Below are 25,516 nucleotides of genomic sequence, written 5' to 3' on the forward strand. Positions count from 1 at the left end.
AGTAAAACTTTTTAAATAAATAACTTAAGCTGAGGACGGAGATTTGGCACACGGTTTAACGGTTGCGGATGCCCGTGAACGAGGCACAAGGGCTCGTGGCAGGAATCAATACTGGATTTTTGTTGCTTCAAGCGCCACATTCACGCAACACATTTTCCAGTCAACAGCCTGGGTAGCCTTCTACTGTTCGCTGTTGTTTTCGCCGTTTTCATGGTAATTGTAAACAATATGAGCAGAAGTTTGCAATAAATGAGGATTCTTATTGCCTGCAATCATCAACAAAGGTAGATGCTTGTGAGGCCACTGAACCCTACTGTGGTGAATTGTCTTTTTCCATCGGCTACTGCGTTCCTGTCTTGCTTTGACAACCCACGTGTATTAATTCTCTGGTACCTGCATATTAAAACAGCGAATTCTATGTTTTAATAAAAAATTAGTTTATGAACATTTTGAAAGTAAAAAATAATGTTATTTCTCAGCGAAAACCGTCGTTGTGGATGCAGATAGCGCGGCACGTGCTCGAAACGCAAACCTAGGATTGGCTCAGGAGCAAGGCGGCAACCGACGTCATTGGAGGACGTTAGCGCCAGGGTGGAGTCGCGGCACGCGCATCTCGCTTTGAATTCTGCCACGAGCGGCAGATGTTTAGGCGTATCCTACCTACTGCACCTGGAACAAAGAATCCTACTACGCTAGTTTCCTTTCCATCCTTTCAGTGCAATTGCGATCCTGGCAGAGGAGTGTGTGTATACATTCAGCGTGTGTAAAAGAAACATTTCATTTAAGAATTTGTCTTAAGTTGGTTTAACATCTTGTTTTTGTTCCACAATGAGTGCATCAACTGCAGGACCTTTGCAAGAAATAAGCGTCAACACGATAAAGACCCAGAAAAAGAACCAGTCTAAACGATTGAAATCTAGCGTCCAGATCTCCCTTTCTGAGTCATCCAATCATGTCTACTGTATCAATAGACCCTCTTCAGAGCCAAAAATTTTTCATGAAGCACATGTTGGGAAAGAAAACCAAGCCATCAATAAAGTACCATTGCTCAACGAGCATGAAAAACCAATTTTTATCGAAAAAATTCTAGTGAAAGCTGCAGCTGATAAATTTAAGAGGAGTGACATTCCACAAGTTTCTATTCATCGCGAGCCTAAAATCATGAACGAAACAAAGGCGGAATCAATCCTTAAAGAATCAAATGAGACAAAAATAACAGTTATTTGTGCCCCACATAAAACACCAACTCTGTTTGAAGAAGACAAAGAGAACAGGAAAGCTCTGAAAAATCAAACGACAGCGACAGTTCCTCATCAAGGGAGTCAAGAGACAACTGTTATCAAGACCATCGCTAATTCTACACTGAAATTAAACTGTGAGGACAATAAAGTAGTCGCAAGGAATCTAAAAGAGGTCCGCATAAGCAATGAAGTTGCTGCTGTTCCAGGCCATTCGAGTCCGTCGTTACGCGGCATCAAAGAGCCGGGCACGCCTATAAAAAAAGCTTCCATCCAAGAGATCCAAGTTCCTGCGACCGCAGTTTCTGCGAGTTTGCCTGTTTCTGACTCGTCAACAAGTGGTGGCGATGTTCAAACACCTCACAGCCTCGATAATTCTACAATTTTATTAGCTTCTGTCCAACAAGACTCTAATTTGACTGACTGTAATCTAGACCCATCTATCGGCTTGGCTTCGGACCTTAATGGAGGAAGCGCGAACAGTTTGACATTAATTCCTTCAATCTCATTAAATTCTGAAGCATTGTGCCATTCTTGTAACATAATATCTCCGAACAAACCATTCGATCCTCAAAATACTGCAGAAGATTCCTTGCCAGACACTAAACCATTATCAATTGGTATCGCAGTCAAGTCTCCGCTTCTTCAGTCGGCCTCAAGTCAAGTTAATGACTGCAAGAGCTCACAAAAACTGCCACTTTCGCGCCGAAATGCTAGAGAGAGAAATAGAGTGCGACTGGTGAGAGCTTCTACTATGTAATCTACTAAATGAGCAAGGGTTAACGTTGTCACATTAATTGAGGAAGATTTAGATTAAGCTATCTCATGCTGTAAGGAAGAATCTCCTTTGACCATTCAAAGTTGCCATTTCTTCCGCCAATAGCTTTTTTACTAATAAACTCAAGAAATACAATTTACAAGTAAAAATAGAATGGTAGCTCAGTGAGTTTACAGTTCCTTTGAACGATGTGTGCGCTTATTTTTAAATTAGTTTTAATTGTTATAAAAAAAGGCACATTATTACCAAGTCAGTGATACTAATTCTGATTCTTACCCTATCATAATTACCATGTTTGTACACATTGATACAATATCCATTGATATTAGGAGGACGTTTGGGCTCAGTTTCAGTGTTTTTAAGATATTTAGCAGTGTACTTGAGATTATCGTCCGCTGAACACTTACTCATTTCATATAATACGAAAATTCAGTTTTCCCTCTAACATTTGTAGAAAAACTCTAAAAAATGGGAACATTCACGAATTCGTTCAAGTATTTGGATCTAAGGTATTTAGCAGTGTACTTGAGATTATCGTCCGCTGAACACTTACTCATTTCATATAATACGAAAATTTAGTTTTCCCTCTAACATTTGTAGAAAAACTCTAAAAAATGGGAACATTCACGAATTCGTTCAAGTATTTGGATCTAAGGAAAAATATGGTAGCTTTTATTTTGAGTCACGAAGTTCGTGGACCAGTTACTGGGCAGGAAACTTTTTATAGGAGCCCTCGACGCTGCATAAGTAGCGATCCTGATGCGGTCTTAAACCTTCAATCAGAAGTTTTGACTAGGCAGCGAATAAAGCACCCAACTTTAATATTTCTTTTATTGAATAACCATAATCTTTATTTAACTGAGCAGATTGCCTTTCGGTTGATCGGAATTGAGAGGGTATGCTTTTTTGTAAAGGCTGATTGTTTTTCATTGGCTGTGAGTTTGTAATTTTCTGGTGGAAATTAACAGACTTGTATTCAAACTTTCTTTATCCCCTCGTGAGATTAAAGAAATTTTACAATATTTTTAGCACACACTGCTTACCTCATACCTCAGAATGAATTGCTTTACTTATGCCTATTTTCAAATCAGACCGTCAGATCTATTCAAAATGCGCAGTTAGAGTTTTTTAATCCAAATGCAAATGGGTTATGGACAATCCCAGCAGAAAAGAGCCCGCGAATGATCATATGACCGCATCCTGCAAAGTCATTGTACTGTCATCGGCGCACATGCAATTTTATTTTCCGCAACAACTATCGCTAAATCAACGATCCGCTCTGAAACATTTTTCATAAGAATGCACTTCCTTGACAAACAACCTATGTAAATGCTTTATCTGTAACTTCAAAAATTTCCAATGTGATCTAAAGACAACGAAGTTGCTGTAGTCCACCAAATATTTAAAAATTCAGTGCTAAAATAATTTTTTTAATTTTTTAGCCACATCCAAAATTATCTGAAATTATAGATTGTTGGCAAAAAATTAAGATGGCAGCATAATGCATAGTTACGGTTCTTTCATTAACACATTACGAATTCTAAAATGTCATTAGCGAAGCTATTATCTCTTATATATAATTAAAAATGCATTCCAGTAGATGGCTGGGCGACCACTTTTACTTAACATATAACAGAGTTATAGCTGTTATCGTTATTTTTCACAAACAATTATTGAAGGAATTTATTGTGACAATTTATGGTAATATTCGATAAATTAATCAAGTCAAACTTTCACAGGTATCTCAAGGCTTCGCCATTCTTCGCCAACACGTTCCTCAAGCCGCCCGCAGGAAAAAATTGAGCAAAGTGGAGACATTGCGTTGTGCTGTAGACTACATTAAAGCCCTGAGCAGAATGATTGAAGAATACAATGCAAACAATAACCTTCCTTCTGCCCTCGTTCCTCAAACTTGCTCATTCGAGCCACGGACAACTGCCAGTAATGGTAGCTTTGAGCAGGACGCGAGCCAAGTAAAGCATGAAAGAGATGAGCATCGTCACCCATTACATGAAGTGCTCCAAAGACAACATTTACAAACGATGCTGCCAATTGATAGCACCCGTTTGCTCAACGCCTCGATGCTCTCCAAACAGCGCGAACAATGCCTCCACATCGCTCCTAACAGACATGAGAAAGATGGCACGCAACCCTCGTCCAATCTTGATATAAGCTCCGGTAATTCGATGCTCAGACAAGGATCGTTTAATCTTCCTCTCAACGAGCCACAAACCTTAGGATACCAGCTCATCGAATTTCCAAGGTAACTTTAGATAAGTTGAATCTAAGATCGACTGTTGATCTACGAAGACCTGATAAAGTGTTCAGTATTCCAACCTGTCTTCTTCACACCAATGTTTAATAACATTAAAAATTATATGAATTTTGAGAAAAGTAGATTCTTAAGACACTAATTGATTATTTGGATGATTTCATTTACGTCCGTCGATTTGGAATATGCACACGTAGTGCCGGATGTTAAATAAGCATCAACTAGCTTTCTCTATTTTTTGTAGGCCTGTCAAACTGGCAAATTAAAAATAAGTACATATACAGAATACTTGTATGCAATTCATAGTTGATAATTAAAAGTTTAAATTCAATAAATGCTACAGCAAAACAATTTTTTGGGGGGGTTTAGTTTGCCACAGGAATTTACCATTAGCTTCGGAATTATTTTAGAATCGTGTAAAAGTATTTGATACATTTTTTTTAAAAGATGGAACATATTGAACGAATGTTATCTTGTTTGCTCCGTGACTCTTTATAATATCGAACTTTTAAATATATTCAGCACTTCCTTTTCATGAGCTTCATCTTCAAAATGATAAAACATTTCAAAGACCAATTACCTAATGAAAATTTTGTGTGTCATCAGTCCCAGCGTGAACCAAGGTCCGGTTGCATTGTGCGCTGCAGCGCCTCTCATGTCCATCGTTTCCAGCTTCAACCACAAATCCTCCAACATCGTATCCATCGTACCAAGTTTGGACCCAACCTCGCCGGTCATCTCATCCATCGTTCCTAGTCTGAACCAGAAGTCATTTAGCGTAGCACCCATCGCAAACAACTCGGACGTAATTTCTTCGAATGTCGCTTCAGTATCACCTACTACGCACAATGCATCCCATGCATTTGTCTCAACTCCCACCTGCTCTGATTCATCTTTGCCCGATATTGCATTCACTTCTCCTGTTACGGAAACTTCTCTAATCGACGAACAAAACGAGCTATTTGATGGAAATGACACTGAAGACTCGGAACTCATGGACTGCTTGTCTTTGTGGCAGGAAACGCCTTAGAAAATTCTGGGAGCGATTCCAATAGATAGTTATCTAAAGGACTGAGCACTTGGACTGATATACTATTCTCTTTTAGATACATTTATTCATAAGCAAATATTGCTTTAAATACTTACGATTAACCTGACATATTATGAAATTGCAAGTCTTGGACTAATGTACTGGACCAGGCAAAATCCTCTTATGATGGTCACTGGTCCTTTTCTAGACCGATTTTTGCCGCAGTTCGTGAATAAATTGCAAATGAAAACACGAAAATCAATTTGTCTAACACTGTAAATTATTTAATTATCTAAATTCACTTGTCAGATGGCAGGCAGCAGCCTTCGATGATTGAACGTTGTCTTGGTACTTTATCTCAATGTATCCTCAACAAAGATCCAATTCATTGAAATATGAATTTTAGAAATCGATGAATTATGAACCTTGAATTAGAAGCATACCGACGGATAGTTTTTTATTTTACAATCTATCTTATTTCAGATTTTTTCCGACTCTTTGACTGAAACAGAAACCAAACCCGAGACCGATCAAAATCAATGGATGTATACAATAAGTAGTTTCGTTAGCAGTGATTCAGAAGTAGGTATGGGGTTCCCAAACATCAAAAATGTGAAATTTTTAGTTTATGTTTGAAGTTATCAAAAATATCTTTATTTGCTTATTGCATCTCTTGCGTACTAGGTTACTAAAAAATGGAAAAAAATAAATTTTAACGTTGAACTCTTATACAAAGTCTTCACCATTAAAATTATATAACTCAACCGTCACATATATTTAGTATTGAACAATTATATTAGAAAAAATACAACTACTTTCATAAAAGTGCTAGACCTTAGCAAGTATTTTTAGCATATAAATAATTGTGATTGTACCATGAATTCTTATGCAAGACTTCGATTCTTCGCCATAGGAAATGACTTGCACTAAATAACAATAACCAAACCTATTAAACTAGTCTATCACCAAAGTCGTTCTAAGGTTCGTTTATCTCTAACATTATTTATTTAATTGATTTGTTTGTTAAATTATAAACTCAAATTATGCCTATTCCTCCTTAAACAAATTGGTATAGATAAATTTCAGTATTAATTGATTTGAGGAGTTTCAGTTGGAAGTATACTTATAGATTATTTATGTGATCATTTTTTCTGTGCAATTCAAGCTCCAAAATGTTTTCCAGCGTTAATCCTTCTTACTCGTCCGATTCAATACGGACAAGAAAACCGCACGCCAATTCGAACTCTTTTCTTCGCGCGTTTACAAGAAAAGTAATTAATGCACGTTCATGTCAACAGTTAAAAAAGTGTGTTTGCTCCGTCTTATTTTTATTATATCAAGTATTATTAGTAATTTATATTTTCAATTTGGTAATTATCATTAGCTTCATGAACTAGTTTCTTCCTCACCTTTTCTCCCAGCGTTTTTGTATACTAATTGCTATTAAATAATATGCCATTTTCGATTGCAGTAACTGTCCTTAATTTGTCGGTAGAACGCTTATTTTCTAACACAAAAGTTCCCGCACTCTCAGCAGCAACTGAAGTTGCCACACTTAAATTCTTACACAAAAGTCCTCTCTCTTTCAGCAACAACTGAAGTTGCCACACTTAAAATCTTACACAAAAGTCCTCTCTCTTTCAGCAGCAACTTAAGTTGCCACACTAAAACTTTTACACAAAAGTCCTCTCTCTTTCAGCAGCAACTTGAGTTGCCACACTAAAACTCTTACACAAAAGTCCTCTCTCTTTCAGAAGAAACTTAAGTTCCTACTCGTAAACTCTGATACAAAAGCTTTCACTCTCAGCAGCAGCTGAAGTCCTCACACTTAAATTCTATGATAAAAGTTCTTTCTCTGCAGCAACTGAAGTTGCCATACTTCTATCCTCAGTTTGCTTGTAGTTGACTACGTCTGAGCTTACAATTTATCTCCATTATAGCTCACAGGCTTTGGACAATCGCTATCCGTATAGTTTTCAATCTGAATTAAGAGCACGTTTTTATACAAGTAGGCACTAGGCATTCAAGTTTACCAGTTCAAACTGTCTGCATTGCTAAACCTAACCGATGACTTGAATTCTAAGAAGCCCATTCAGTAACAATGCAAATTTGCATTCTGGGTTCCAGCCTCGAATACTCTATGATCTTGTGATCCAATAACTTAAAGTGAAGCAAATTAATGCACACTAGGTTTATTTAACCCTGATAGGAATTTTACTTCTATTGTACCAACCTTTTCTGATAATTTTTATTTTGCATGATATGTTCAACACAACCATCCCATAAACAAAACTGTCTTCTGGCAATCTTTAGCTGCACTAAAATTTTATTGCAATGTCAATGAGATTTTTCTTTATAAGTTCATAATCTAATTTTTATTCGAGTGTTAATTTTGAGTACATAAGCAAACACCTGTCCAATACTATCAAATAATATTAAAGTGATTTGCTATAGTTGACTTATGCTATATAAATTAATGGAGGTAGAAACCATCAAGAAAATCTTTGCATCTTAGTTAACTAAAATCAACCTTTGGAGAAAACGATCACTTTCATACAATAACAATTAAAAATTAAATTCTCATTCAACGCCGGATTTTGAAAGAAAATGAATAACAAAAATTTCTGAAGAAATTAACTTTCAGCAGAAAATTTAATTTAATTAAACGAACACTATTCCCTAATTGCAGCCGAACAAAGTCATGAAAAGGCTTAAATAGATCTTGCAGCGTCATCGCCATGAACCATCGTCATCGTTTTAATTATAAGTAATATGATGATGAGTCATTGGCCACGACGTTGACTTGTTAATAATAAAGAAGCGTTTAGGTGATGTCATTTGAGTCCCACGTAAAATTTACGAGCTTCGTAACTACAGACTTACGAATTACGAGTCCACGTGCTTCGTCATCATTGACAAAAAATTTGTAATTAGAAGTGCGACACGCGACATTAAACGGCGATTTATTAGGCATTGGCAAGCTTTCAACCGCGAGTCTTGATGAAAAATATTTTACGAGATGATGAGCTTTTCGTCAGCGATGACCAAGTAGGATCAACATGCTTGAAATAACAGCAATTGTCTCTTTTAATTAAAAGAAGTTCCACACTACGTCTTTGGCCACCAGGAAGCTACTTTTTAATGAGTTAAATATAAATAAGGAAAGTGTAGAGCCGAGTGATTAAAGTCAGAGTAATTAATACTATCCGAAGCAAATTTCGAAAGCTGTACACTTAATTTCGTGCAGCTATGTTTAATAATACTTGGATTTTACTTCATTATTGATGCTTTTGTTAAGTACATGAGGCCTTCAATATAAAAATTTTCCGCATGAATAATTTCCCCTGAACTTTCACTTTAAATGCTGGTATTGTTCACACTCGGGCACACTTAATGCAAGAGTTGTTTGCTTGGCCATCCAGGCCTCGGCCGCGTCCAAATGAGAAGCTCGGATGTTAAGCGAGATTCTCCACAGACTTTCTTGAGCAAACTAATTGAAAGGGCGGAACTTTGAACAAGCAGCGCCAAATAGATGTAAACTCAGATCTCGGGATGAAATGGAATGTTATTGGCATATCCGCGTGAGCTTGGTTTACTCTGCGCCCACCACAATTGTTGCACACACGCGGACTTGTTAGCCTAACCAACAGTGGTGTTTGCGTCGCGTAATAGGATTACGTGCGACGCGCTACTGCGCACTGGTCGCTTTTTACTCTGCTGAACTGGTATCACGAAGCGATTTGTAGCTTTACTGTAACTAGATCTACTTTATGAATTATTGACGCAATGGTAAGCATGAAATGAAAGGCCACTTCTACGCAACATTCCAAGAATTAGGACGCCTGTCAGTTCCTCCTGAATGGTTTCACTTGGCAACTTATAACTCGTAAAGAAGTGAATAAGCAACACAGAATGGTGTCGCTGACCGGTATCTAAAGAAGCACGACTATGGTGGGGAGGGTGGAACGCACAGCAAATAATATACGGTCCGAACAGCACGTGGCTCCCCAATCTCAAATAGGACGGCATATTCACAACTTTATGGGCCTCTAGAAGTATAGTTTGAGAGATAAGTTCTGGATGACGTTTTTCACTGTATTATTTATATTCAAAGCCGCTACTTTTCCAAAAATCATCGAAAATCCCGGAAAAGTAATTTACGAAACTGGAGATTACGTATCTGTGAGTGATTACGAATGGTCAACAATCATTCTAGGGGCCCTTTATTCTAAAAAAGCCTTGGCTATAGCCTATAAGCAAAGCAGTTTTTGGTAGACTAAGTAGTTGTTTAGAGCCTCTTCGACTTCTGTAAGAGTTGCTAATCCTCTTATTAAGCCGTAGTAGAAATATAGTGCGCAGGACGTTTCTACCGAACGTACACTCGTAATTCACTCCAACGATGAAGGCTCTCATTTGCTAATGAAGTCATAAAGAATTATGGTATTTCCCACCTTGGCGATTGCTCATTTTATGTGATGGGTTGAGCTCACTGAACGCTAGTTGAAGTGGATGAATGAGCTCGTTTAGCATAGCCTGAAGTAAGCGCTACTGCAAGTTCGCTCCTTATTCAGAGACAACAGTCGCATTAAATTGCATATACTGTATTTTCTTTGGCTTTAATAATGCGTCAGGTCTACGAAATGAAGGATAGGGTGGTGCTTCTTTTCACGTTATCAAGGTTACTACAGAGCATACTGAATTCGCGTGAATTGTAAAATTGGAGTCATAGCGCACATATTCCTGCATTGAAATATTTGAACGCATATATTCGCTCCACCGACACTCCAACGAACCCTTCTAAATTGAAGATATGATCTTATTCGCTAATTTTATGTTCCTAGGTTCGTGCCTAGGCCATTGTACAAGTCCAACACACAGTTCAACCAATCAAGTTTACAGATGTAACTAGTCCTCTCAGTGTCAAACATCCTATTTGTGTAGAGATAAATATTGATAGACCTACTCAAGTTCCTTTAAAGTCAAGTGTGTGTTCAACTATTCTTTATTCACATACGAGGACTCAACAGAATAAAAATCTAATCTTCTTGGCGGTGAGGATATTATTCAAGGGTGTTTATTAGTCATAAAATTTTCAGGGGTCACTGACACAAATGATCAGTAAAAAGAAAACGTAAATTTCACGAAAACTGCATACAAATTTTCTTCATCGTACTTAAATTGAAGTCATTAGACTCGAGTCTTACAATGCAAGTTCGAACAAATAGTCCTTGGAAATCTTTTATTTTATGAAATTTTTGCCTTGAATTGATTCATCTGTGAGCATATCAGCGAGAAGTATTGAGAATAAGTTCAGCCCAACGGTTTCACCTATGCACAGATGCTGTATTAATGACGAGTCTCTACTTTTTTAATATGTGATATAGCGGCACACTCAACAGTAGACATAAATTAACAACAATCAACAGATGCGACAGTTAAGTCAAACAAGCGCTCCAGCCAACCTTTGTTCATCTCTCATAATGAGCTCAATAATTAGGACGTAGCAGCGAGGCATTTACAACCCTGAATCTCCAGCATCAATTTTCAGCGGGACCAGTATTTCAGTTGGTGGATGTTCTTGTGAAGAGATTAATTGATCTATGATTTACAGCCGTAAGGCTCGCACTTAAAACCGTGCCACTGCTCTCCTATTTAGAGCGAAAATTTAACAGTCCGCAAAAAACTTAAATGTAGAAGTGTGCATCAGCATTAAGAATGTTTAAAACGAAATGTAGTGGGACTTCTTCATTTACAAGTAGCTCATTTTTTAATATTCGTGGAATTAATTATAAAAAAATTATTCTCACCTGAAAAATTAATTAATTCTTCCCTTATTTCCCTAAAAAATTGAAAGCTTTGTATGTTTTCTCTAAGTTTTGAACTAAAAAAAAAAGAAAACATATGGTGGTGAGATTCGCGTAATTTAGTATCCCTGAGCACCGGTGCAGGTAGGTTTGTTCGGACGCTACCAGTCATAATATCATGCAAGACAGCTTAATTTGCATGTCTTTGCTAAGGATTCACTGCACTTTATTTTTTATTAGTCAGTTAATTATGCGTTGAGCGGCATATATGTTACATCGCTCAACCTATAGCAGAGAAAGCATGGACTAATATTCCAATTATTTTGTCTTCTGATTCAACCAGTTATGCCAGTTTAAATAAAGTCTTATATTACTAATTCTACGTCTGAGTGCACAAATTTCCTGGCTAGTACGATGATTCGTAAAATGTTTTTCTGCATTACTGATCGCACACATGGCCCCAGCTTATCATGTCGCATCGAGTTTTTATTAATTGTACTATCCGTATTCTCTGGTTCAGCCGCTCTCTCTCTCTCCGTGGGCCGTATGAAAATTCATATGAAGACTCTCCTGAAAATGTTATGATTTCTAGACTAGCCAGCGTCTGAAATAAATATACTAAATTGTTGTTAAATCGTCGTCGGGGTGAAATTCCGCGTCACGGTATGCAGTCAGTCGTTTGGGACTCCTTTTATCAGTGCGAAGTGTAGTAAGAGCGTATAACGGAGCTACGCACGCAAAGCTTATTTGTTTGAGTGCAGCTATTATTCACAATTATCGATTGTCATTGCTCAGTCTTCAGTATTATCACTACACGTGCTTTTCAAATATTGTACATGACTTAACGGTATATATTGTCATATAGCGATTTACGGTCTGCCATATATGGCGGATCTGATCTTTCGACTGCTACAAGTGCATAGGAAAATGATGTTTTATTTTATTATCAATAGTTCTTTGAACACAATGTGCTTATGTATCTCACTGGCTTATGCATTAAATTTATCAAAGCCTGCTTCTGTGCCTTCCTTAGTTCCATACATATCATAAATTTTATTCAAGTTTTGACGAGAAACCGATCCTCGTATACATTAAATTTGACTGGTAACTCATCGCACGCGCACTCATCTTTGAAATGTTACCAATACCTATAAATGATCTGTAGAATTTGGATTTAAATTTCACTACACGTGAGAAAAAAGGCAGAAAAATTCTGAATATTATAGATATTTCTTTGTGCGACCGTCAATTTTATTTCAATCCATCATCAGCCATGCCACACGGCCTCATCATCACGCAACTTGTCCGAAACGCATGCATTTTTTGCAGGGTATTTCAAAGTTTTTTTGGACACTTTTTGTTGAATATAACTGACATCCTCTCTTGAAAATAATTCGCTAATTACTGTAATTGAGTCTCTTCTATAAGTACTAAATTGTAGCTGAGTTGCAAATAGTTTTACACGTTTGTTCAGTCCATTCTGTATGCGCGTAAGTCACATGAAAGAAAAAGTTTTGAAATGAAACTATTTCGCCCAGTTTATTTATTTTCATTCTTAGTTGAACAGACTGCAGTCAGGGACGACGTGCAGGTATAATAAAATGTTCGGATAAATAAAAAATCCGCATATTCACTAATCCTGGGCGTTATATTCAGTCTTTTTGATCGTTAAAATCAACGACTTAATGGGACCAGCTTTTACGAGCTCTGGTTCTAAGGGAATTATCAACTAAATATTAATTTCACAGTAAAAAGTATAGTAAGAATAGAAGCCATGATCATGGGTGCAATTTCATTGAATAGTAGTGCAATTTAAAGGATCTGTAATAAATACTAACGATAAAACATTTCATTGAGAGCCGAATAGAAGTGGTTCACAGTCGCAGCGCTAATTCAGTAAGCGGCAGAAGTTGGACCAACTTTTCAAAAACTGCTAGCATCCATATTGGTACAGAAATTCACTGTCAGCGCAGAAATCAATATTCCATTATAAAAGGAATGAATCACTGTTACAAAATTGTGCATCTCTTTCTTAAATTCTCACAGTAAGAACGTTGTTAATGTGCAAGATAATTATGTAAGAAGTGTTTTAAAGGTTTAAATTACAATCAATCAAGGTTATACAAGGTATAAATTACAGTCGAGGTTTGATGACCAAGATATCAAGTTGCGGTGGATGAATAAATTCGTATCTGGCAAATAAAGATGAGCAGTTTAGAAACCTAGTACCTAACAATTGACTAAAGTTTAAACAAAATGTATCTTAGTATAATATGCAAATTAAAACAATAATTTATGGGCAAAGTTAAACAATACATTATTATGCAAATTAAATAAAAATAACAAACGAATTTGTCTCCTTCAATCATGCAAAACTGTTCTCATGGTGTTTTTCTCAAAACTGTTCAATCATGCATGGATAACAACCGTATACTATGAATACTGCTTAAGTTAAAGTGAGTAAGTAAAGTATAAGTAAAGTAAAGTACGTAATACTAAGTTGAAATCAGCATTTCCCACGAAGCCAAAAATCCACCGGGCTTCAACTCTTGGCTTTAAGCCAATTATAAATAATTCGAATGAGGGAAATCAGAAACGCGAACAGGCAAGTGTGAGAAACACACTTGAATGAAAATGATGAACACATTTGCATAATCTCAAAATTAGCTACATAAATACAAATTTAAGCGGCGGTACTAATAATATGGTTTATGTATGAGTTCTTTACCGTGGTTGGGTTAATACAATTCTCTGCGATCCAGCAAACGATCGATAATCTCGTCTTTTCTTTCTAGAATGTCGACAAGCTTAAAAAATTGAATAGCAACAAATGATGAATTTTAACAACTCAGCCCGTGATTCGGAAGTGGGGCATGGTTTCAAGTTAAAAAAATTTAATTCCTGCTTTAAGAATTTCTGGCGTATTTGATTAAATTTTAGTCAAATTTTTTATTATTCCCTGAAGTCGTTCCTATTCATTTTGAAACAATCATTTTCCTTTTTTGACAGTCGTTTCCTGATTCAGTCAAAATATTCTTTGGATTCACTGCGCCCCACCTTTTGAATTGTTTTAGTGAGTTGCATTCTTCATTAGTTTTGCTTTACAATTATATACTCCTTTTTTACTGTATAATCATAAATCGTAATAGGCCCTGAAAATCCGATTTTAATTGCCTTCGACCAAACTGTAGACAACGCCAGTTTGTCTCCTCAAATAAAAAAAAAACATACCATTCCTTTTAGTGTGTGTTACATGTCATTTAAAATTGACATGTGGGACAAACTCTACAGTTTTATTATTAAATGATTTATTGCAAATTTGAAACGTGAAGTATTATAAATATTGGAGCAAGAATTTCAATTCGGAGCCCCGTCCGATCATTGTGGGTGGTCGTGGCCCCAATCTCGCGCGTGAAATTGATCTTTAAAGTCGTGAATTGACCAAGGTTTCTTCTTGATTAGGGCAATTGAGCGTCTAAGAGATTTGCGTACAGAAATCGGCCAACAAGGAAGCTGGGCTACAACCCTCTTGTCGAGCCAATCACAATAACCAAACCAGAAAAAATTAGTTAACAAACAGCGCAGCTTGAAGTCACGGTACTTCCGAAGGAAACACTTTGTTGCTTCCTAATGAAAAACGGAAAATAGGGAACGTGTGTTGCTAATGAGGTGTGTTGTTTGATTAAAAAACGGCCATATAAAGCCTTAAAGTTAAGCGACTATATATGAGCGTGAAAAAGAATGATACGCTATAGGGCTTCTAAGTTAGTTCTAAAAAAATTTAGTTTGAAGCAGAATTTTACATGTTTCACTGACGTTCTAGGTCAAGATGTAATGATTAAATTGAATATTATCATCATTTATGCTCATTTCAATTCCAGTGAAAACATTCTATGCTATAAATTTTGCTTCGCTTCTACAAGTTGAATTTCGTGAACACGCTGAATTCACTTAGCATCTTTAATTTTGACAATAAAAATTAATTTCAAAATATGGATCTACTTAGGGTGGATTGTTGAAAAGCGATGCAGGCAAAACAGTTTCTGGAAGAAGAAATGCACTTAAAAACTCTTATTGACATTTGCCAATCGAAAGACGAATAATTGAGTAACACGATCATGCAAGAAATTTTAATCGAGTATAAGCTGCAACATATGTTACATATATCAAAATGTGAAAAAAGTGGTACTTTGCAATGTTATCCAGTTCGGGATAACATCGTCCCTTATTCATTATTTCAATTAAACTGAACACAACAAATAGACTGATATAAATTAAGATATGCGTTGAAACAGCGTCAGCAATGAGGGAAGAGATCAATTTTCAGGGACACAATTATTCTTTTCACCGTGCTTATTGATACAGTGAGTGCGAAATAAATCAGTACAGAAGTGGTGCTTAATCCTTGAAGTCGGTCTATTCAAAAATTATAAAAAATTGTCTTATGAGTCCCCAGACTAAACCATGATCGTAGGCTAACATTTACCATTACATGAATCGATGTATAAACTGGACGAATAAAACAATAATAAAATTACCTTCATGCACAAAATATACAGAACATAAACCGTGTGTCAGACGTAATCGGACTTCGGACTCTGAGCCGTTCTGAAATATAGGGATAAATATAAATTTAGGACTCGCGATAATGAAAACATTAATGCAAAATATAATACATAAGCTCAACATAAGATAAAAGTAACAATTATAAACAATATTTTCACAACGTACGAAAATCACCGAATAAAAATTATATGTTCGATAGAAATGAACCCAACTCCAAAATACCAAGTACCTCTGCATTGGAATCACGAACAAAGACAAATCGCTAAACGAGGTCACGTCTTTGGCGCTTACAACCTAAACGATAAATTGCAAGCATCCTTTTAGACTTCCCATACAAAGTAAACTTGTGAAATAGAACTAATCTTTGTTTAAATAAGTGTGCACAAAATTAAATTCACTCAATTAAGGCGTAAACTTGTCCATGTTTTATCAAACCACAAAATGTACCTGGCAGAAATGCATAGTGTTTTTCAACATGCAGGCTATGTTAGGATATTTTTTCGACACTCGGGAACACATGATCACTCACCAGTTTCAAGAACAAATAAACAAATGTGGAAGGAATAAATTGCATAAAGATAAAATCATAAAAAGAGTGATGAATTGAGCATTCAATTGAAAGGAGTATAATGGACTTGATGAGAATAAGGCTGATGTTTAAGTTGGCTGTGACGATCTAAAGACCAACGGATCATTCATCAAAGCGGTGCTACAGAAACGTTACACGAGCTTCGTGGCCATAAAAGGGCTTATCAGAACTTCCAATTTCACAGAAAGAGCGTATGATCAAAACATAAATCTTGTCCGCAAGTGCGTCATTTGGCTCATTACTCGGGCCACTAATTACCTTTAATCAAACACTCCGCGACGCCATAAATAAAATCTATCACATGGCATCATGATCGCAATGGGTATGAACGAGGCTCGTTCTTTCTGTCGGTGCTAAAACGTCGCTAAATACCGAGCTAGTGGCACCTAATTCTTCTTCAGGGCTACATGTCCAATGTGTAATCAAGGTCTTATTTTTCAAATTATTTTCGGAGCAAAACTTCATGATTAAATCTCTTCTAGGTATGAACTGTGTTGATAAAGTCAATAAAAGATAACTAGTGTGACACAAAAAATATGATTTGAATAATTTTGTAAGTAAAAAATTGCTATAGAGAATTACAAGCGGACGATCTACATGCTGCCCGATCGTTTTTATTCGCACTCACACGTTGCCAATTATTACATAATCAGTATATTAAATAAAAAATTAATTAACCTCGTACTAATTTAACCTAGTCCAGAACAGTCAGCTGCGACATATTCTGAATTTAAAGGATAATTTTCCAGTTGCAGCATCAAATGCTCCATGCATAATTTAATATATTAGCATACAAAAACTCTTCAGCAAATACCTTTCGCAAATGAAGAGCAGCAAGAAGGACGTTTTATCACGAATGATAAGTTCTACGCCCTCCGTGTATCGGGATGTTTAATTAACCACACAAAAAATCGCTCACGACGCTGACCGAATACTTTTTTTAAGTCCTCACTTATTTAAAAGACTTAAGTGCACCATGTCTTCGGGCATGCAAGGATGTCATCGGATACTAAAACAGACACAGACAGGTTAACTTTTTAGCGCATTTTCTCATTTATGGAAAAAATGCACTATTGTGCTCGCCATGTCCGTCCGTCTGTCTGTCTGTCTGTCCGTCCGTCTGTCCGTCCGTCCGTGACCTCAAATTTTCGTCGACGAGAAAATGCGCTCTCTGTCACTCACTGCAGTGAGTACTGAGTTATATTTTGCATTTAATAACGTTTTATCTCTGTGCAATGGAATCAGCAGTTAAAGGAGAAACTCACAACGCTAGGTATTGTTTATCCAATTTCAGTTGTCATAGTTCGGAATTTATGGACTTAACCGTAAATAAATACATTGAACTTCCTAAAGTCCTATCATAAAATTTCGCATCATCGACAATTCGCGTTTTGATTTCAATCTAATAAAACTTCGGGAACCAGCCGATAATCTCAGTTAGCTAGAATGAGTAAATTTTTTCTTACTTGTTTAGTGTCATGCATTCCGTCAATATTGAGCTGAAAACGACTGCAAATCAAATGAATACCTAACACTTACATGAACTGTCCTAGTCTAGAAAAATTAAAAACACGCAAAGGGCTTTAGGAGTTTTAATGTTGATGCTTATAAAGTGGCAAGAACTCTGCCTTACTCCTTCTAAGGAAACCATCAGTGGCCATCCAGGAGTTGTTAGGCAAAATATAGGCCTCGAAAACGTCATAAACGTGGTTATTTGTCCCCACCAGATGTAAGGAGAGGAGCCTTACATTTGTTGGATTCCGGCCTCCACAATTATACGTCTATTAAAACAAATATTATCGGCGTGATCTACTCGAATATAAATTGCTGCTTGTTTTCTTGCTCATGATTCTTGATGACTCTATAAGTCCGAATTCTGAACGGCTCCGTGATGACTTAATTAAAAAAACTCAACAAGATTATCGATTAGCTGTAAATACTGTAAATATTGTAAAGATAGAGTTTTCCTATGAAACTTTACAGCGATTACATGAAATTTAAACCGAAGCTTCAAAGGTAGAATCTCCCCTTAAAATCACTCTCAGACACCAAATAGAGAGCGAGCGTCCTTTTGTATCTTGTATCCGTCAGCGATGTTTCCTCTACCTCTCATGGTTATAGTTCAACCATGCTACCTCTGGCATCACAGATTGAAGGGTCTTGGAAACATTATATACTTTTTAACAAAAACCTTGTCTTAAACGCGTGATATTGTATACAGATATTTTTCTTATGTTACTTGAAACATTTATCTGATGTTTATGTCTTAATCTGCTTGGTGTAAATTTGGTCTTTCTGTTTATTTCAGTTGATCTCTTCAAGTGTTGAGCTAATGATGGCCATAACGTTCACGTTCTCGACAAAAATATGGCAAAATTTAGTCGGGATTTTCATCGCTTTTCAATTCTCGATCCTGCTAAAAATTATAGTTTATCCAAGTTGCAGGAGGCAGGTTGCAGGTTTTTAGGTTACGTCATCATTTCTAATTGATCGAGGTGAATAATATATGTAATATGTATATCGGTTATTATTTCATAATTATTATGAACCATAGTAGAACCCCGACGTCTGTGAAATTTGAAATCATTTGATTTCTAACAATCAAAAATGAAATAAGTGATGTTCAGACTAGGATTGTATTATTATCTCTGTTCTTGCCTTCAATAAATCAAATATTTGCAATTCATTGTGGTAATTTGATAAGCATACCGATTCTATGAAAGCGTACTAGTTCTTAGGCGAAAACTGGATTAAGATTATTTAGATTCGTTTTCTATGGTAAAGCTGTTAATTAAAATTATATTGGAACGGAGGCTACGAAGCCAAATGTGTAATCAGAGCAAATAATTTAGTTAGCGCTACAAAGTTCGAAGAATGGATATGTGTACAACAGAAAAATTCATCGGATGACTGAAATATTTTCAGCCTTGCATATTTGTTGCTTACTGAAGACGACCGGGTTTTTTATGAAAAATGCCGAAAGTTTATCGTTATCCTAGATGATTCTGAAAACCCTAGAGAACCTAAATTTTCTGGCATAAGAATACTTATTTAATTGAAACTAATGCATTAACGCCCANGATTCGGTCACGTCTGCATCTTGTCACTCGGATCAGGCCGTGAGTAAGGTCTGTCTCTTATACACATCTAGATGTGTATAAGAGACAGGGCTAATGCAGGTCGTGAATTGCCCCGCTCGTCCCGTCGCTCTTCATTTCTTGGTGCCCCACTGGCGCCCACTGCCAAAAGGTCGAAGGCATTACCGGTCGGACACTTCAGCGGACTCGCTTCGCATTACAGCCAGTATTTGGATCAAAATAAGCCTGAATTGTTTTTGAAACTTATTACGAGAGTTGATCTAATTTATTTCTTAATGACTTATTGCTTTTGAAATTGAGAAGAGAATTTGTTACTGTTACTGCTCGGAAATTGGAAACAACCGACCTCGATTCAAAATTTCAAGTCAGCGCGTCATTGTGGCTGGAGACTCCCGTGCGCAGGTTCTAGCTGTTTTTTGCTCCCATATTTTCCTTCAATAAACGTGCAGAAGGAATTAGTGCCTAGTTATAATAATATTATGTTCAAAATGTTGTGTATAACGCACATTATGAATGGAAAACACTTGCTGAGATTAGCTAGCCTTATCTCTTTGAAAATTAGAAAGTTTGTGCGTGCCATGTGCCAATCCATGAAACGCCATGTGCCAATGTGAAACTAAGGCTCGTATGAGCCTGCCGGAATTAAAGTGTGGAAAAGTTGAGCTAATCTGTGTGCCTGATTCAGACCGATATTGCTCTATTTTAACGATTACAATGGATTATTCGATTAGTCAGTAATCAGCAGCCCATCTATTTCATTTATCTCATGTTTGACATGCCTTGCTGACTGACATGTTTCTCTTTGTAAAGTTTGAGTCTTCTTGATCAGGTTATTCAATTCGTCATATGTCTGTAAAGTAAATAATGTGTAGTAGCTTACACTTAAATTTACATTTGTCGGATAGATGCAGTCTGAATAGTTGGAATGATTAAAGTTAATTGAGGTTATTCACTCCGGTAAGTTCGGTGACGTGCTATCATGCTGAGATCATTACAGAATTTTATTGACAAGATCAGAATTTCATTGACAGAATGGATCAGAATTTTATTGACAAGATTAAGTTGATCGCTGTTTTCTAGAATATATGATAACCTATTCATTCGGCTATATTTCTTTACGCAGGTATTGAAAAATTAATCACATCTAAGTCAATTTGTTTTAGTGCATTTCTCGAGTCGCCAAGAAAACGTGAGTAACCCCAATGTTTTGACCAGGATTTCATTTCTAAATGGGATAACATTGACTGAAAGCCTGTTTCTTCAATCAAGCCGATCTGAGGCCAGTATTGCACCCGAGATCAATAGCACAAGTTATCTGTTTTAAGAATCTGATTTTTGCCTTTAGAATATATGATTGCATTAGCCTCAGAGATTAGGTGTCACGATGTTTGCTACCTATTGTGTCTTAGACTTTGCCTTATTCTGTGGATATTATCATTGAGAATGTTTCAGCACATGTTGATCTATGTATAAGCTTTGAAACACGACTCATTAACTCGATAATTATTGAATTAGGCTGTTGCATGCTCACTCATTTAGATTCAGTTTATGTTAAAGGTGTTTTCAATTCTTGGAATTGATATTTTTCTGAGCAGTAAATAGTGGACCATGTCCCTTTGAATTTTCTTAGGGCGATAAATTTGTTATCTGATTCCCATTTGCACTTGATATATAGTTACACAAGATCTAACGAAATCCCGAATGTGCAGGTTTTATGTTCGGCGGAATTTTATTCCGTGACAGTTGCATATCCGATTGTCCGAACAAATTATCACCACAAATTAGGTGAGCGGAGAGCTTGAAACCGATCAACAAATTTAGCGCTCATGTTAACTGTTAACTTGGAGTCAAGCTCTACGCTATATTTAAAATGGAATCAATCAGTTTCTTCTCTATTCGGAGGTAGGCGATAAAATTGAAAATTAAATCCAAAAATAAATGCTATGAACGCCACATCACTCAGCCTTTTGAATGGGGCGAATGTCGGTGTCAGACGGTGTGCAACTCAGACTGTTGCTAAGAATCTAAGTTTTTTGTAACGTGTCAATTGGCCCGTCGACAAGATGCAGCACTAGCCAGTTCTGAAGTGTGTGCTTTTAAGAACTTTCAACTGATAAATTTAGCATCCAAACTCCAATGCTATTAATTCTCTGCTTTTCACATTGTGTTGTCAACAATGATTTTTATGTCATTCGTTCTAATGCGTGTTTCCATCCATTTATACGCGTACGAAAAATAACTGATATTCTTATAAAGGAGCTCCAGCTCGCACTGAATTCATCCGTTAACCGCTACCAGGTTATTTGCAATGATGGGAGGAATTGTTGAAAAAGATATTATAAACAGAAATTGAGAGTAAGAAATTCTTAAATATCGAAATCACGTCCCACAGTAAAGATCTCCTTCTAAACGAGTTTTTCTTGAGGTAATCTTATGCAAGGAAATTACAAGCATCGCTAGTTGTAGTATGGTCTTTAAAATGAAACAAGAATAAAACTTGCAAGTAATTTTTCACACGCTACAAAAACACTTCGTACTCTATTCATTTAATTTTCCTTGTGGTCTCCAGTTCGACATTCCAGCCGGTGGATGAAACCCCATCAGCTGTAAAATCAAGAAGTTACAACCGTGTCAATTTATTCCGGCAGACTGAAAGTTCTGTTTAGTACAGGCTTACAAAACAGGTATAATGTGGACAATACACAAGTAACTGTAGACATGAAAATTATAGGCATATATCTGGAGTAGGATGCCAATTTACAAAAGAACCCTAACCTCATCGGGCTAGAATTGCTTGCAAAATAGAAGTTTACGAGTGCCACACAATGAAGTTGCATATTTCTTATTTATCTCGATTGCCGCAGAAACATTTTTGCGTAAAATATTTTCAAACATTCAGTGAATTTCTCAAACATGATTATGAATTCTTTGGAACATCTTGACTGATCCATATCTCACAATTAACATCGTAAAGGACGCACCCGTTCTTCTCAAGTCTCAACTCCTACCTGCAGTTGGGTATGGCCTCGGTGGTGAAAGTAGCCTTGTAGCCTCTGTATTTGTTTTCCAAGCCATATTTACTGTAGTCATTGTTCATGTAATGAAGGATGAGCTCCGACTTGTCACTTTTGAAGGCTGTTCCTTTCTCAATTTCTTCGCCACAAAATCTAAAAAAAAAATTACGTAAAGTTTAATGCAGCGTTCATAGTGCAAACCAAAATATTAATTTCTAATCCTTCATGTTAATTTATTGAAATTTTTTCATTAGTTAACACAGGGAATTTTTCATACTTTAATCGTGATCAACTGATGAAAATTCAAGCTATGTTGATATTACACGCAGCAGGCAATAAGTAAATAAATGAGTTAATGAATTTGCTTCATTCCTACGTGAATCAAAAACCATGACAAAACAAGCCATACATTTTCCCCTCCGGCACGGAGACGTCGGAGCGGATCTCGAGGAAGCTGAAGCCGCAGCGATTACTACTGTCACTCCGCGGCTCGATTCCAAAGTCGTCGAACTTCAGCACCGCTCGCTGGCACTTCTCAGCACGGAAAACCTGCGTGTACTGCGTTTCTGGGGAAATTAAATTACGTGGGAGTTATAATACTTAGTTCAGACAGTTAATCGAGTAGAACACAGACAGCACATAAATAAACATTTGTAGGTCATATAGTCGCTCGATAAAACACAGACAATATATTAGTAATCATTTTTAGGCCGTACAGTTGCTCCACAGAACACAGACAATATTCTTGTTATTCGTTAGAACGCTGGTTGTCTTTTATGTGTCGAAATGAGATTTTAAGTAGATTTCTTTATTTTCATTAAACAGTTAAAGTTAACAGTGACAAATTCTTCCGCAAGGCTGTAATTGTTATTCAATTGTTCATATATATATATAGGTTGGCCCAAGGTGAATACCTCAAAATTTTAGATTACGATAGACTTCAGATATCAAATGAACATGTGTAAAATGGCTACAGAATAATTGCCCAGATTAGTAAAATGATATTTAGACAGTCTAAACGTTATTTCAATGCAACGAACGATTCGGTCACGTCTGCATCTTGTCACTCGGATCAGGCCGTGAGTAAGGTGAGCGGATCGCTTTGTACGCCAACTGACACGTCGCACAATAATCAAATATTCAATTTTACACTATCTGATTCAGTACAATTGACCTTGCTGGGGCTGAGTTCGAGTTTACAGATAAAAGGCTCACTGAAAATATGCAACGACGTCTCATTAATTATGCTCATAATCATACTACCAACCAACTAGGTATTCTCTAGTCGAACTGTCGAATTAACGCTGAAACATCCTCCATTCTGGACGTTTGAATCACGCTGAAAACTTATTTAGAAGGAAAACAGCCACAGTGTCACTTTTACAAGGTAATTTTGCAGTAAATATACAACAATGAATGCTACTCATATCACATTGATAACTCATTAAGTTGAAGAACCATGAAAAATTGTCAATAAGAAATTCTCAATCAAAATAATTGCCAAGAATTACATACTGGTCGATGGGGCTTTGTCAGGGTAGCCAGGAGAGACGACCTCTGCACCAGAGGTTGAGATGACGGAAGTGTACGGAGAGAACTGCTTTATCAGAGCATCTGTGTTGAAATGCAAGTGTTCAGCGACGATAAAATAAACTATAGATCAAAATTGTTTGCAAGGTGATGCGTCTATCAAGTCTGCATCAGATCAAAGTTTATTGATTGAAAGTCGAGACTTTATTTTCATGGTCGCTTGATCATCTACTTTTTGTAACATCCAAATACATGACAGGTGTTAAAGATATCCCAGTAGTTTGCCTGTCAAAACATTAGAGCCTGGCCTCGAGTCACAGCAGAGAATAATAAATTGAAACTTGAAAATACGAGTATCACTGTGATAGAAATAACGGATATAGGTACTGATGATCAATTCCACCGAAGCGTAAACACAATTTCCCAGCTCAAGAAAGGTGAAGAGGACAACCAGCAATTAAATCGCCGGAGAAAAAGTGATTCCATCTATTAGAGTAACTAATTTTTAAATATATGTTTTTTAGATTCGTACCGCTGTTGACCAGAATGACGATCATTCAAAAATCAACCTTAAGAAAATATCTCACGGATAAAACAGTTTAAAAAGTATAACATTAACCACCCAAACAGTGGTACGCGCAACCTACTGGTACATGAGGGCCTTTCAAGTAGTAAGCAACTACTTACAGTTTCAAAAAAGATTTCTATTTAGTATGTTTTATTTAAAATCTCAAAAATGCTCATAATGGAATTCAACATGATCTGGCAACGGTCGGAAACATTAAACATACGCCACATTAAAATATGTTTTTAGTGTTCACTTCAAACGAGAGCTAACTCATTCTCATAGCTAAGCTAACTTCAAATGAGAGCTAACTCGTCCCAGTGTTCACTTCCCATAAACTTGAATCAATTGAAACTACACTAAATATTATGAGCCAATATGTAGCATTGGTGGTAGGGGCGACTGATCAGGACCTCTGAATGGTGTTCGATCACAATAATTTTGGGAACTATCGCGTTACACTTATTCTTATTAATAGTATTATGCCTCACCTCTATAGCTCATGACGAGATTCTCACACTTGTCACATAAGTAGGGTTGTAGCGCGACGAATTAAGGGTGATTTTTCGGAGGCCAGTCGCGGTAACATTTTTGCTTATTTTTGAGCATACTTTCGGCAATAGCGCGACATTTTTGGCTAAAAATGTCTCGATATTGATCAACGTCGCGGTATATGTGTATGATTAGTTTTAGCTATTATCGCGACGAAAAAAAAAATGAACCATATTACGAGACATTGTAATTAACACAAATCTCGTTAGGTTAGGGTTAGAATTAGGGTAAGAAGTGTAAAAAATGTTTCTTTAGACACTATTTTACAATTTTACTAAGGTTAGGTCCAGTTAGGAAAGGTTCTTTTACCTTAAATAACTAATTGAAAAATTTTAACTAATCATAGTCGCGGTATATCAGTTATATATATATATATAACTCTGAAATACCGCGACTATGATTAGTTGACGTTTTTCAATTAGTTATTTAAGGTAAAAGAACCTTTCCTAACTGGACCTATCCTTAGTAAAATTGTAAAAT

General features: G+C 36.6%; 2 protein-coding genes across 2 annotated transcripts; one reads left to right on the forward strand and one right to left on the reverse strand.

The window, feature by feature from the left end:
* The first annotated feature begins 661 nt into the window (after positions 1 to 661).
* Positions 662 to 6,780, forward strand: LOC108683165. The gene is made up of 3 exons (XM_018172449.2): positions 662 to 1,977; positions 3,756 to 4,279; positions 4,895 to 6,780. Exons 1-3 carry the CDS (start codon positions 829 to 831, stop codon positions 5,316 to 5,318), a joined length of 2,097 nt encoding a protein of 698 aa, XP_018027938.1. The 5' UTR covers positions 662 to 828; the 3' UTR covers positions 5,319 to 6,780.
* Positions 6,781 to 21,877: 15,097 nt separating this feature from the next.
* Positions 21,878 to 25,005, reverse strand: LOC108683188. Its single transcript, XM_018172481.2, has 5 exons — positions 24,976 to 25,005; positions 23,905 to 24,003; positions 22,799 to 22,955; positions 22,384 to 22,542; positions 21,878 to 21,979 (listed from the first exon to the last, which is right to left on the reverse strand). Exons 1-5 carry the CDS (start codon positions 24,986 to 24,988, stop codon positions 21,976 to 21,978), a joined length of 432 nt encoding a protein of 143 aa, XP_018027970.1. The 5' UTR covers positions 24,989 to 25,005; the 3' UTR covers positions 21,878 to 21,975.
* Between the last annotated feature and the right edge of the window lie 511 nt (positions 25,006 to 25,516).

Source organism: Hyalella azteca, unplaced genomic scaffold (assembly GCF_000764305.2).
Source record: "Hyalella azteca isolate HAZT.00-mixed unplaced genomic scaffold, Hazt_2.0.2 contig1557, whole genome shotgun sequence".
Lineage (NCBI taxonomy): Eukaryota > Metazoa > Arthropoda > Malacostraca > Amphipoda > Hyalellidae > Hyalella > Hyalella azteca.

Bases quoted from the DNA above. Each gene is read 5' to 3' on its own strand.
- LOC108683165 (XM_018172449.2), top strand. From the start codon at position 829: ATGAGTGCATCAACTGCAGGACCTTTGCAAGAAATAAGCGTCAACACG. The intron at 1,978-3,755 runs GTGAGAGCTTCT...AAACTTTCACAG, and splicing joins AGAGAAATAGAGTGCGACTG to GTATCTCAAGGCTTCGCCAT. The intron at 4,280-4,894 runs GTAACTTTAGAT...GTGTGTCATCAG, and splicing joins CAGCTCATCGAATTTCCAAG to TCCCAGCGTGAACCAAGGTC.
- LOC108683188 (XM_018172481.2), bottom strand. The intron at 22,956-23,904 runs GTATGTAATTCT...TAATTTCCCCAG, and splicing joins TGACAAAGCCCCATCGACCA to AAACGCAGTACACGCAGGTT. The intron at 22,543-22,798 runs GTATGGCTTGTT...TTTTTTTTTTAG, and splicing joins TCCGTGCCGGAGGGGAAAAT to ATTTTGTGGCGAAGAAATTG.